Source organism: Mastigoproctus giganteus, chromosome 9 (assembly GCF_048544385.1).
Source record: "Mastigoproctus giganteus isolate SK-2022 chromosome 9, ASM4854438v1, whole genome shotgun sequence".
In the NCBI taxonomy this organism is placed as follows: Eukaryota; Metazoa; Arthropoda; class Arachnida; order Uropygi; family Thelyphonidae; genus Mastigoproctus; species Mastigoproctus giganteus.
In genome coordinates, this window is record NC_143583.1 from 151,156,894 (window position 1) to 151,170,064 (window position 13,171).

The following is a 13,171-nucleotide window of genomic DNA, read 5'->3' on the forward strand; positions in this document are numbered from 1 at the left end:
TTATGTTTTATTTGAGTATTCTGTATCAAGGGGGATGAATAGTGATGTGTTAGTAAGTTGCTCTTGAAATTGTGGTCGGGATGTTATAAGTGATTCTTGTATCCAATCTGAAATCGATTTCTCTAAAAGATTGTGAAATCTCTTTGGGTTTCTATAGCATGCAAATTTCTTATTTTTGGCTTTAGATTTGCACACATTAGATTTCAACTGGTGGAAACAGGTGGGCCAGTTTACACCAGTAGCCGGATGAATACGATACGGCCTCTGAATAAATCTTCCCAAGAATTCCTTAAGCAGCATTAGCAAGATTTCAGAGAGTGCAGACAAAAAAACAAAAAAAAAAAAAAAAAAAAAGAGTAGGAGTGTATTACAGGCATAATGACTTTGATGAGTACAATGAACAGCAATACAGAGAAACAGAGTGGGCCAGTAAATCAGAATGTCTTATAATGGGGGATTTTTACTTCTCAGATATTGACTGGAACTTGCGGTGGTCACTCGCACACAAGCAAGACTTCTGCAGATTTATTGCATAATTGTTTTCTAGAGCAACATGTTCGAGAGGCAACTAGAGGGAATAATACTCTTGATCTGTTTATCAGAAGTGATTATTCATGCATTAAGAATCTATAAATAAGGAACCAATAGGTGACAGTGATCACAGTGTATTGATGTGGGATTTACTTAAACATGTAACTACCATCAGGGGTAAATGGAAGGGTTTTTGCTTTCTTAAAGTTGACTACAGTGGTCTGAGACAGTTTCTAAATTCTATGCAATGGGACCAACTGATGATGTTACCAACAGTAAATTCTAAATGGGAAGCATTCAAGGAATTAACCTTGGACACTACTAGGCTTTTCATACCAACTAAGAAATACTGTTCAAGGTTTAGATATAAATGGATGTTAGATGAACTAATGAGACTCGTGGCAGAGAAGAAAATGCATGGGATGTATATAAATTATCACAGAAGACTATGGCAGATACAAGCTAGTCTGTAATCAAGCCACAAAGAGGTTAGTAACCAAAGTTTAGTTTGCCAAAGATTACGAGAAATCTTTGGCATAGGATGCAAAGAAAAACAGCAAAGAGTTCTTTACTTATGTAAACTCTAGAAGGAAGGGGATGAAAGGCTCAAGTTGTGTATGGTATGAATCAGATCAGTCCACTTAACTTACGTGGTTCGAATATTGATGATCCTGCTCAAGTAGCTGATAAACTGAATGAATATTTTGCATCTACATTCACACATGAGGAATTCTGTACAGAAGTGGAGGACAGAAGCTTATTAAACTCTAACAGAAAGCTTAATGATTTTGTAATAACTGAAAGCAAAGAGGAGCAGAAATTGCTGAAGTTAAACATAAGAAATTCACCTTGGGTGGATGGGATCTATCCAGTTATATTAAAGAAGGCAGCAAAGGAGGTAAGCAAACCCTTAATTATGAGAGCATCCTTGGACTCAGGGGATGTTTTCACGGACTGGAGATGTGCAAATGTATCAACAATTCACAAAAGGGGACCAAAGGGTGACATGAGTAATTATAAAACTGTTAGTTTAACTTCTGTTCTGAGGAAAATAATGGAGTTGCTGGATAAAGAAGCAGTGTAGGATCACTTAGCAAAGACTGCAGTTATAGTTCAGATGCAACGTGGGTTTGTTACAGGGAAATCTTGTCTGACCAATTTGTTTGAATAATACAATATGGTCACAAGAGAACTGGATGCAAAAAATAATCTTGACATCATATACTTGGATTTCAGGAAGGCTTCTGATACTGTTGCACATGGAGCTGCTATACAAATTGGAGCTGTATTAAGGGCAAGCTTCTACAATGGATAAAAGGATGGTTGAGTGGGAGAAGACAGAGAGGAATAATGTTATTAGTGGATTGCCCCAGGGTTCAGTGTTGGATCCATTGTTGTTTTCTATATTTATCAATGATACTGATGTAGGTATATCAGGCTTAATTTTGAAGTTTGCAGATGATACAAAGGATGGCAGGGTTGTTAATGACAGTATGCTACTGTAACAGGATCTAGAAAACATTGACAAATGCAAGGTACTGCATATGGGAAGCAGTAACCCCAAAGCAATCTACCAACTGTGTGGTACCACAAGTAGTGGAAAATGAAAAAGACCTGAGGATAATTGTAGATTCAGATATGAAGTTTTCTAAGCAGTGCAGACAGGCTGCCAGAACAGGTCACATGATAATAAGGAATTTTGTCTTGTCAATGATAATAAGGAATTTTGCTAGTAGGTATAAGGACGTGATTATCCCATTGTATAAGGAAATTGTCAGGCCACACTTTGAGTATTGCGTACAGGTCTGGAGGTCTAATTTTAGGAAGGATGTAGAATGAGTACAGAGAAGGGCAACAAGATTGGTGAGGGGGTATTCTTACCAAGAAAGGCTTAAGTTCTGCAAATCGCAGCATCTGGAGAGTATGCACCTGCGAGGTGATCTGATTGAGGTGTGTAAGGCATTGTTGATGCATAAATTCAAATTGAAAAAAGACGTGCTGAAATTTGCCTTAGCCAGTGGGTAGTTGATTGCTGGAACAAACATCCATCTGTTGTGGAAGTTGATTGCTTAAATAAATTCAAGAACTGGACAAACTTTTGGAGTGAATGGATGAGTGAAACAGGAAGTGATTTTTTTTTGGCTGATGCTCTATAAGCTTGCTTTCTAGCATCATATGCCTCTACTAATGCTAAATACCCCATATCTCCTAACACACACTAGCCCCCCAAACTTCATACAACTTCACAATTAACTTTAATTACGGTGGCCAATAAGCTTATAACCACTACTAATATTTAAGTTGTTTTCATGCATAAATTTCATGTCATCTTACAATTTCTCTGTATGCAGGGTTTTGTGTTTACTCATAATACCTATATCTTACCACAATTTAGGAAAGTATATATGATACTGATCTGTTCTACAACCAGCAAATAATAATCGCATGTGCTCATAAATAGTAGTAATGGAAAGACAGTGGTGGTGTGAGTACATGTACTATGAAATTTATGCAATATGTAAAAGTTAAACACATAAATATACATTTATGTGTTTAACTTTTAACATGTGTTTAACTTTTGAAGCTGAACTTGTTTCATTTTCTGTGCTACTAATAATCAGTGAGTATGTTATGTTTATCTATTTGTTAGAACTTGTTTGAGCTTTCTTCCTTTCATAATATTAACCGTAGCTATTGGAAGCTTATTAATTTAGTGCAAATTATAGGGTGTGTTGTCAAAGATAATTAGTCTTCTTTTTGGAATATTGGACAATGACTGGTTTTAACCTGTCACTGAAAATTCTCATCATTCAGTGAATTGGGGTAATTACTTTTTATTTTTTAAAGTGAAATAACAGAATTGCACCTGGTCTCTAACCATTTTCATTACCAGTGTACAAACCAATAAACCATGGATCATCACTCTTCTTTGAACTTTTGAAATGACAGCTTTTAGATTCATCTTGCCAATCCTTCTGTGGTTTTTGGATACGCTTTTTGTCTAAGTAATTATGAGGATTTTGTGATGAAAAATTGTACTTTTTGCAGATATCTTCTCCTGGCAACTGCTACTGGAACTGCGTGTCCAGTTAAAATTGTTTATTGTGCTTCTGCACAGTGATACTCAGCTAGCAACAATTTAACTTTTGTCTTTAATTAAGTGAAGTAAATCTAATGATATATAATGATTATAAGAATATTTGATATAAATCAAATGTCTTAAACAACCCTTAGCAAAACTGTCCATTCCGGTAGGGTTTGCATGTCTTTTGGGTCTTCTTTTCCCTGTCATCAATGGCTGTTGTTCAGTTTTGCCATACTGAGCACTTACTTGGGAAATTCTTATAACATCCGTACTGCTCTCTCATAAATATATGCAATGTTGAGTAAACTATTTCAAAAATGAAAAAGAAAACAACTGGCCCATTTTGAAATAGGCCACCACATTTCTCAACATAATTTGAGTAGCTGAGTTTTCAAGAAGAATTAAAGGCAAGAATTACAGATAATGTAGGAATGAGAATGCCATCTTTCTTCTTCATTATTCTTTTTACATGTATTGCATAGCATTCTTTCAACTCAATGAGCAATGTTGAAAGGAGCTCATTTTAATTTTTTATTTTACTCGAGACACATTTGTGTGTGCAAGTGAGTCATACAAGACTGTAACAGAGCCAACTCGCTCCATTATTATATGTTTTGTTCAAACCATTTTTAGTTTCTCTTTTGGAACTCCTTTTAGTCCCAAGTGAAATATATTTCACAAGTAGTGCTACTAAGTAACAAGTGCGTAAATTAGGTATTAGGTGTGTGTGATAAATGAAATAAAATCAAGTGATTTCCCTTTTGAAGGAAGGTTCTTTCTTATCTTGGAGAAAGAAAAATGCTAACTATATTATAGAAGCGAAATGAACTTAAAGGGTGCATAAATTCAAAATGGAAAACTTATTTTGCTAGAGCATTCACAGAAAAATCGCTTGGCCTCAAGATTCGCTTGGCACTAGGCCCAAAGAAGTGATGACCTTTTCCTTTGCTTTCTATCAGCCAGAGATATTTAACACTGTTTTTGGTGACCAACTTGAATGGTTAAGAATTCATTGGTGAATTCCTTGCTTATCACTGCCTCTGCTACTTCATACTTAGCTGCAGTCTTTGTTTTATTATTAATGCACCCATGGCTGAGATAGCTATTACTTACCTAAAACAAAACAAAACATAGCCAAATTAAAATCAGTGCAGGATGTTAAATGGAATCACACGCTCTAAAAAAAACAATTTCCATCTTAGAGAATATGATACCATTTAATAACAATTCGTGATTTACATTCCAACAGCAGAATTTTAAAAATAGGTAATGACTTAACAATCACCACAGTACCTTAGACCTGTCTGAATTCCACACTGAAAATCCTAACATCATTAATCCTTTAGAGAAATTAAAAAAAAAAAAAAAAAAAAAATTAACTTATTATGTTTAAAATGATACATACAGTGACACACTCTGTTAAGTCCACAAAACATATTTTTCAATTGAAAAATTTTCAGTCTGTGCCAGGTAATAGTTTTGTTATTGTGTTTTTAAGCACAAGAGCCTCCTGGACCAAATTGTGCCTATTTTTGATATTCTAAAACAAATTTTTGTTTAAGGACAGAGCCCTAAAGGTAGCTTTCAAATATTAGAATGCAAAACTGTCGATAAGGATGTGCATAATTATTGAGTTTGATAAAAGGTGCAGTAAGGTGGATTAATCCTATAAAAAAATGTGTTAAACCAGAATCACTTCTCACTCATTTTGTCCAAAGCCAGATGTCCATAGCTGCAGTTTATGTTGGATCTGTAGGAATTTGCAGTTCACATCAGTTAGCTCTGCATGCTGCTTTTATGAATTTTTTGTAATTATAGTAAGCAACCAGGAAACACTAGGGAAGTAGATGGTCAAAATGTTTGGCTGTATGGTCTGTGAGTTCATTCTTTAGAATGCTGTCACCTGGTATCTAGCAGAAGAATTTTTCATTTTGTGACCCTTTTCATTACACAACTAAAAATATCCTATCTTAGATCACTGTACATTAGAACTAGGATAAGTTAGCATAGTGATATGCCGTCTAAAAAGATAATTTTTGGCTTATGATTTTGCTGTTGGAAAAGATACCGCCAATAAGAAAGTGTAATGAACTGCTACAACTACTACACAAGGTGAGCAGAAAGTCTAAGGAGGGTCCAGTGTAGCAATCTCTTAAAAGACATGTTGAATGCTAACATTTCGACTGTGCATGAGCTTGTCCAGTCTGAGCACAGCAGGATGATTTTAATATTGTTTTTTATATGGTTTACTTAAGTAAAGATTGACCCACTATGGATCAAATGAGCAAATACAACTAGGATCAGGTGGAAGGTTTCAATTTTTTGTACATAATTATATAGTAGGGATTTCTTCGTAAGATCAAGTTGAGGTTCACTAGCTTAAGTATATACACTGCAGACTGGGAATGCACAAAACAATTCCATGAGCAAGGGATTTGTTGAATGTTATTCAGTTGTAGTAACTCTTCTTGAGGGGTTACTGCCAAAGGCAGGTCTCTTACAATCATTGCCTTATTGTTTGCACTCTGTGTGTGTGTGTGGTATCTATGTAGAATTCTTTGTACTTAGTTGACTGGAAGAATTTCATAAGAGCTCTTCAATCAAGGCTGTAGTTAGTCAATCATAAACAGAGGGAGTATGATGACATCATGAGGCAGATTAAATATCAGGAAATCGAAGCTCCAAAGAATGCAGGAGGCTTCAGTATGGTAACATGCCACTGCCTTTGTTGCTTATTGCAGTTTGTTTTTGGCAAATCAGGAAATTGCTTAACTTCAGCAATGCCTTTATTTATCAGAAAGCCCTGAAAGGATGTTGAGTGACAACATACAAATAATAAAGAGCAATATGATGAATCAGCATTTGGCGATTCTGAAATCACCTTTCTAGAAGTGCATCCAAGATCACTGAGCTAAGTGCATCACCTCAGAAGTGGATTTAAGCTGGCCACTACACGTATAATTTGAACTGATCTTGTATATAAAAATATTGATAATTATTACAGCAACATGTGAGTAATGGCCTACACATTTTTACTCTTAGCTTTTAAAGTGGTGGATTAAAATCAATATATAAAATGCTTAATCGATTTTTTCTATCAGATTTATTATATTTTATGAATAATAAGGATATAATATTAATTGGTTATAAGCAGTACATTTTGATACTAGCATCCAATTAATGTTTATAATTTTTATTTATTATCAACTGAATGGAAAATTTCATTACAAAAATGGGTACCATCCAGTGGTGCCAGCCAAAACCTCAGCTGATTATACCATTTGCCACTGATAGCAGATATATCATTCTTTAAAAATTGTAGTATACTGTTTTTGACTGCAGCAGTCCTATTATTTATCATTTTCGGTCAGTGAACACCAAATATTATTATGAATACTAAATATATTGTCTCTACTTTTTTTGAGCAAATATGCAACTTATAATCTATATGTTACTGGTGCTTGGATGCATAAGCAGCATGAAGCATATCATGCATTGCATATGAATTTTGCCATGTTATGGAATAGACAGCCAGTGGCAGTGGTCCTTGCTTAGGCATAACAAATTGTTAGCTTTAGAGTAAGTGTGCAGCAAACATGAAGACTATAATGTTCTGTTAGAATCGGCAACCATAATTTGGGTGGGGGGGGAGAGACTATAAAATATTATCAAAATGATTTTGATGCAACAGAGTATAAAAAAAGCTCGTTCATAACCAACACTGTAATGTATTCCTACTGTCACTCTGATGTGATAAAAATAACTAGCCAAAAATATGTCCATAGGGTTATTATTCTGAAGTTTCTTGCAGCTACAGTCAAAAACTACATTACACACAAACAGAACTAATTCACGTGATTAATGAATTTTTTTTTATTAATGCCAGAAGAGAGGTACCCCCCCCCTCTTAATTTAAGGAAAATTTTAAAAAATAATATATACAGAAATACAAGTAAATAAAATATATTTACAATTTCTTGAACTAAAATGTCTAACTTTAATTTAGTTAAGTTAATATTAAGGGATTTCTTTAATCAGAATTCTCACTAAAAACAAAGAAATTATCATACCATTGTATAGAGTGCTTGTCAGACCTACCCAGGAGTATGGAGTGATTCTCTGGAGGCCTATATATATAGAAAAGTATGTGGAAATGATGGAAAGTTTACATAGAAGGAAATGAAAGTGATGGAGAATTAAAACATAAAACTGCTGAAGAAAGGCTGAGTTGCTATGAATTTTCAGGGTTAGGTATCAAGAACAGACAAAGGTCAGATTAGGAAGAATTATTTAATGAAAATGTGAAAATACAATTGAGGACATTAGTTGGTCATCAGTATTTTACAGTCAGTAGTAAAGAAGGTTACAAAAAGGAGGTTGTAAAAGTGTTAAACCTTATTTTCTGATTGGAAAATTAAGGTTATTAGCTAAGCAGAACATGATTAAAAGTATAAAAACTCATTGATATTGAGTCTGTAACATTTTGATTATAGACTCCAAAGAGTCTAAAATCAAATATACTTTCTTATTAAAGTGCTAGGGAATCACCCTCTTATGAATTAACTAAAATTTACACAGACATCTGATGATTAGTACAAAGGCAACTAAGCACCGTATGTGGGGGAACTATGTGACAGACACTACCAAAATCAGTGCCAAGAGGAGCGCTCCCCACAACAAAACTTTTGTCACTGGCAAGCAGATACAAAATATGAATTATGATATATCAGTATAATCTGGCATATCTGCAAAGCATGAAAAAAAAAAAAAAAAAGTATTTTGTCCATTATGAAGAGGTAAAAGGGTAAGACCAAAGCTCAAGTACAACAATACAGATAGCGGCAGAAGCCAACACTGCATGGTCAAATTCAGTTATGCCAATTGACAACATACAAACAATGCTTTTAAAAAGTAACCATTATTGCAAAATTATAAAAAATAAATAAAATTCTGAAACTTAAGAAATTGCAACATTAAACAAAGAGATATGCAAATAGTAGCAATACTGGATACACAGTATATTCAATAGCACACTATGTTACTGCACAATAATACATTTTACTTTAATGATTGCACATTTTTTTTTCTTTTTTCCCTACATTATTAATGCTTGTAATTACACTTTAACAATAGGTCTATTAACCATAAACAAAATATGCTGATATCAACTTCAACTCAACAAGTGTAGCAAGTGTTCTGATTTGTCATTCATGTGCTTTCCGAATTTTGAAACAATTTTGAATAATTATTGTGTCCATTAAAAAGCATACAGAGGTATGCTTTCTTTTTTAATGATAACCAATGACTAATACAAATATTTTGAGAATGTGACACAAAAAAAAAAAAAAAAAAAAGGAAGTAAATTAGAAGTCACTCTCTCTGTTGTAATGGTTTACTGAATTATGAAATTAATGCAACATCCATACACTTAGGCTTCCTTAATTAATTGTTTAAAAACAACATTTGATGTCCATTATGTAATGATCATATATGCTATGACTATATATTCTAAAATTGTAAAAAAAAAAACTATGCAAGACGGCGAACTGAGAAAATGTGCCTATCATCCACCCTATGTTACAATGACATTCTCCTAGTCAATAAACACAAATGAAGTATAAACTATATCTCTCTCTCTTTAGCCAGCAATGATTTGAGAATGGCAGAACTGAGGTGTGAAAGAGTGCATGTCTTATGTCTTGAGAGAATAACTAACTATATTATTTTATCTATAATTTTACATTCTAGTATGCATTTAAGTAAAATCTGGATTATTGAAAAGATCTAAGTTTATTAACAAATAATGTTAAGAGTTTTAATAAAAACGGCAAAATAAGAAATCCACATTGATATATCATATACAGTACATTACAAACGCAAAGGTATAAATATTCTTAATGTAAATCTATTAAGAATATTAAGCAACAAGACACACGATATAAGAACTACAGTGAATCTCAAACTTTTACATCTTGAAAATCCTATTGCAAGTAGTGGCAGAGGGGAAAGAAGGAAGAGCACTGAAATCTGTGTGTTGCACCAAACACTTGTTTCCTTTAATTCTCAAAGAGATTAAATTTCTTGAACAGACTTTGCAGGAGTGATGATAAGATGCCTAGAATTACCAGGATGCTTGGCCTGTTTAGGATTTCTTTGGCTAGAAGTTTGAAATCCAGGAGTTCTTGGTAAGTTTATCCATTGACTCATCAAGGAAAAGATATGACTCCTTTTGTATAATGAACTGGATATGAATCAGTAGCACTCACTAGTCATAACTTATTGCACTTTTCGATCTGGCAACTCTTAAGATTGCTTATATGGCTTTTCTTATTTCTTCCAACCTCTTCTTTAAAGAGATTAATAGTAGTGGAAAACAATGCAAAGAAATAAGCTTATACAGAATCAGTCAACAAAGCACTTCCCACATCAGTCTATTCCCTATAATAATTTGTCTAACTCTTCCTAACATTTGTTCAAACTACCCATTTCCCAAACAACAGACTCAAATTTGTTTCAATAATCAGCTATCCTCTGGGTGAAAGCAAATTTCCACACAGCAATCCTGCAACAACCCTTCCTCAATTTAAATTTATCCCCTGTCCCATGTGTGTTGTTTCAGAGGCAGTAAGGATGCCATCAAAATTTAGCTTACTATCCAATCCATTCAAAACTTTAAACACTTTAATCAGATCCCCTAACAGTTATCTACTTTTCATATGTTGCAATTTGCACCACTGAAACCTTTCTTGGAAAGAGTACCCTTCCCCTCACTAATGTTGTTGTTCTTCTCTGTACCCAATCCAGTAGATCTGCATCTTTCCAACAATAATGCTTCCACATATGTATGCAGTATTCAAGATGCAGCCTAAACATTGCCTTAAACAATGGGAATAATCACGTCCCTATCCTTACTTGCAAAATTCCTGGATAATACTGACAGAATGCCATGAGCTGTCTCAGCAGCCTATCTGCAATGCTCAGAGAAGTTCATGTCTAACAATACGTTTATCCTCTAGGTCTTTTCATTCTGCACTACACACGCACAGACTAAAACACTGATGGATCCAATATCTCTCTCTATTAGGAGAAGTCTGGCTGGCCTGCCTCCCTAAAATCCACTCATGCACACCTTCTTGATGGTAAGCCCTGTTACGTCACTTAGGTGGCAACAAACGTGTTGAGTGGTTCTCTTCAAGACGCCTGGTCAGCGTGAAGAGGAAAAGACCAAACCCTCCAGCAAATGACAGCACGACAAAACAAACAGCCCTCAGTCCCCAGCAGCTTTCACTCCCCCTCTTATGGCAGAGAGAGGATCAGAGTGGAAGCAGAGGGTGCTAAGAATCTCTGGGGATGACCAGGCTGCATGCACGGAAACTGAACTTGGCCTGTTACAACGTAAGGTCACTCATAGGTGAAGACAGGATATTAGAGCTGAAAAAGGAATTAGAAAATGTGAATTGGAATATCATCGGTTTGGCTGAAACAAGAAGAAGAAATGAATCACTTATAAGTTTATCAAGTGGAAATCTGCTGTACAATAAGAAACAGTGAAAGGAGTGAAGGTGGAGTTGGGTTTCTGGTCCATAAAGATTTAAAAAACAACATTTTGGAATTTAAAAGTACATCACCAAGGGTGTCAAGACTAATACTCAAGATTTCTAAAAGGTACAAGCTAAAGGTTATAATGATTTATGCACCAACATTGGGCCATGATGATGAAGAGGTTGAAGAAATGTACACCGAAATTGAGTCTTCCAGATGAGCAGAAAACCCACTACACTATTATTATGGGGGACTTCAATGCTAAGGTTGGAAAAAGGCAAAACAGCACAGAAAGGGGAACTATAGGAAATTTTGGAATTGGTGAAAGAAATGAAAGACTTGTGGAATTTGCAGAATCTCAAGGATTGTCAGTTATGAACATGGAAGAGTCCAAATGGATTAACAACTAATGAAATCGACTTCATCCTCACTAACAGAAGATATATTGTGAATGATGTTACTGTCCTGAATAAGGTAAATGTTGGAAGTGATCAGAGAATGGTAAGATGTACACTTGATATAGATGTGGGAAAGGAAAAAACTGACTCGAATAAATAATACAAAGGTCTTTGACATAACAGAAGAGGAGAAAAAGCAGTATGTACTGGAACTTAACAAGTTTGAGCTTCTGCAGACTGTTCAGGACCAAGATATTGATGAGGAATATTACAACTTTCTGAAAGTGATAAAGTCCAAGAAACCTATAGGGAAAAAGAAATCCAAAGAATAAAATATCAGTCAAGAAACACTTGTTATGATGAACCGAAGGCAAAAAATGAAGAGCAAGATAAACACTGACAGGGAGAAAATTGAGTATACTGAGTTATGCAAAGCCATTAGAAAGAGACTCAGAGAGGACATAAGAAGATTTAACACAAGAAAAGTAGAACAAGCATTAAGGGAAAACAAAGGATTTAAATGAGCAGCCATGAGCAGTAATACAGAAAGACAAACGATACTGAAACTGAAGAATAGTGATGGTGTACTTATAAACAGTAGACAAGGCATAATTCAAATAGCAGAAGACTACTATAGAGAATTTTACAAGGAGCGAGGGAATGATGCCAGCAGTAGGGAAGGTGGATTGCAAATTAGCAACACATATGACATACCCGATATTCTTCCTGATGAGGTAGAACATGCATTGAAGAAAATGAAGAATCAGAAAGCCTCAGGGGAAGATGAAGTTACTATAGAGTTGTTAAAATTGGGAGGAAGAGACATAACACAAAAAATGGCAAGGCTCTTCACAAAGTGCATTAGAAAAGGTGTGATGCCTAAGCAGTGGAATAATGCAATCACAGTTTTGCTGCATAAGAAAGGAGATAAATCAGAAATTGGAAATTATAGACCAATTACTTGTTATCTCACATCTACAAGTTGTTCACAAGGGTCATTACTAACAGATTAGAAAGAATACTTGATGAGAATTAACCAAAAGAGCAAGCTGGCTTTATGACAGGATTCTCAACTATGGATCACTTTCACATAATATCACAGCTAATGGAGAAAGCAAATGAATATAAAACACCATTATGCCTGGAATTTGTGGATTATGAAAAGGCATTTGACTCCATACAGCATATGGAAATGTTTCGGGCACTGGAAAGACGAGGCATAGATACTCCACATATTATGATTTTGAAGAAAATATATGAGAATGCTACCTCCTTTCTTAGACTAGACAAAGAGAGTAGGAAATTTAAAATCGAGAAAGGGGTTTGACAAGAAGACACAATATTCCGAAGCTGTTTACTGCTGCCTTTGAGGAAGCTCTCAGAAGATTAGACTGGTCGCAGAAAGGAGTCAATGTGAACGGAGAGTACCTAAACCATTTACGATTTGCAGATGACATTGCGGTCATAAACCACGATCCCAAAGAATTAGAGGAAAATCTTAATCAGTTATGCACAGTTAGTAAGGATTTTGGACTAAAGATGAATATGGCTAAAACAAAAGTAATGATGAACAAGTATGCCACAGAAAGGGAAATAATGATTGAAGGAGAAGTAA

The 13,171-nt window shown here is 34.8% G+C and overlaps 1 protein-coding gene across 4 annotated transcripts in view; it reads right to left on the minus strand.

The window, feature by feature from the left end:
- faf (ubiquitin carboxyl-terminal hydrolase-like faf) overlaps window positions 1-13,171 on the minus strand; it is a 1,326,265-nt gene that overhangs the window by 324,579 nt on the left and 988,515 nt on the right. For 3 of the 4 annotated variants that reach the window (XM_090382082.1, XM_090382080.1, XM_090382081.1), the window contains one exon: window positions 7,687-7,743. The exons of the other annotated variant lie outside the window; for it this stretch is intronic. In XM_090382082.1, coding sequence (XP_090238208.1) covers window positions 7,687-7,743 — 57 coding nt within the window. The remainder of the gene's footprint in view (window positions 1-7,686; window positions 7,744-13,171) is intronic. 4 annotated transcript variants of the gene reach the window in all.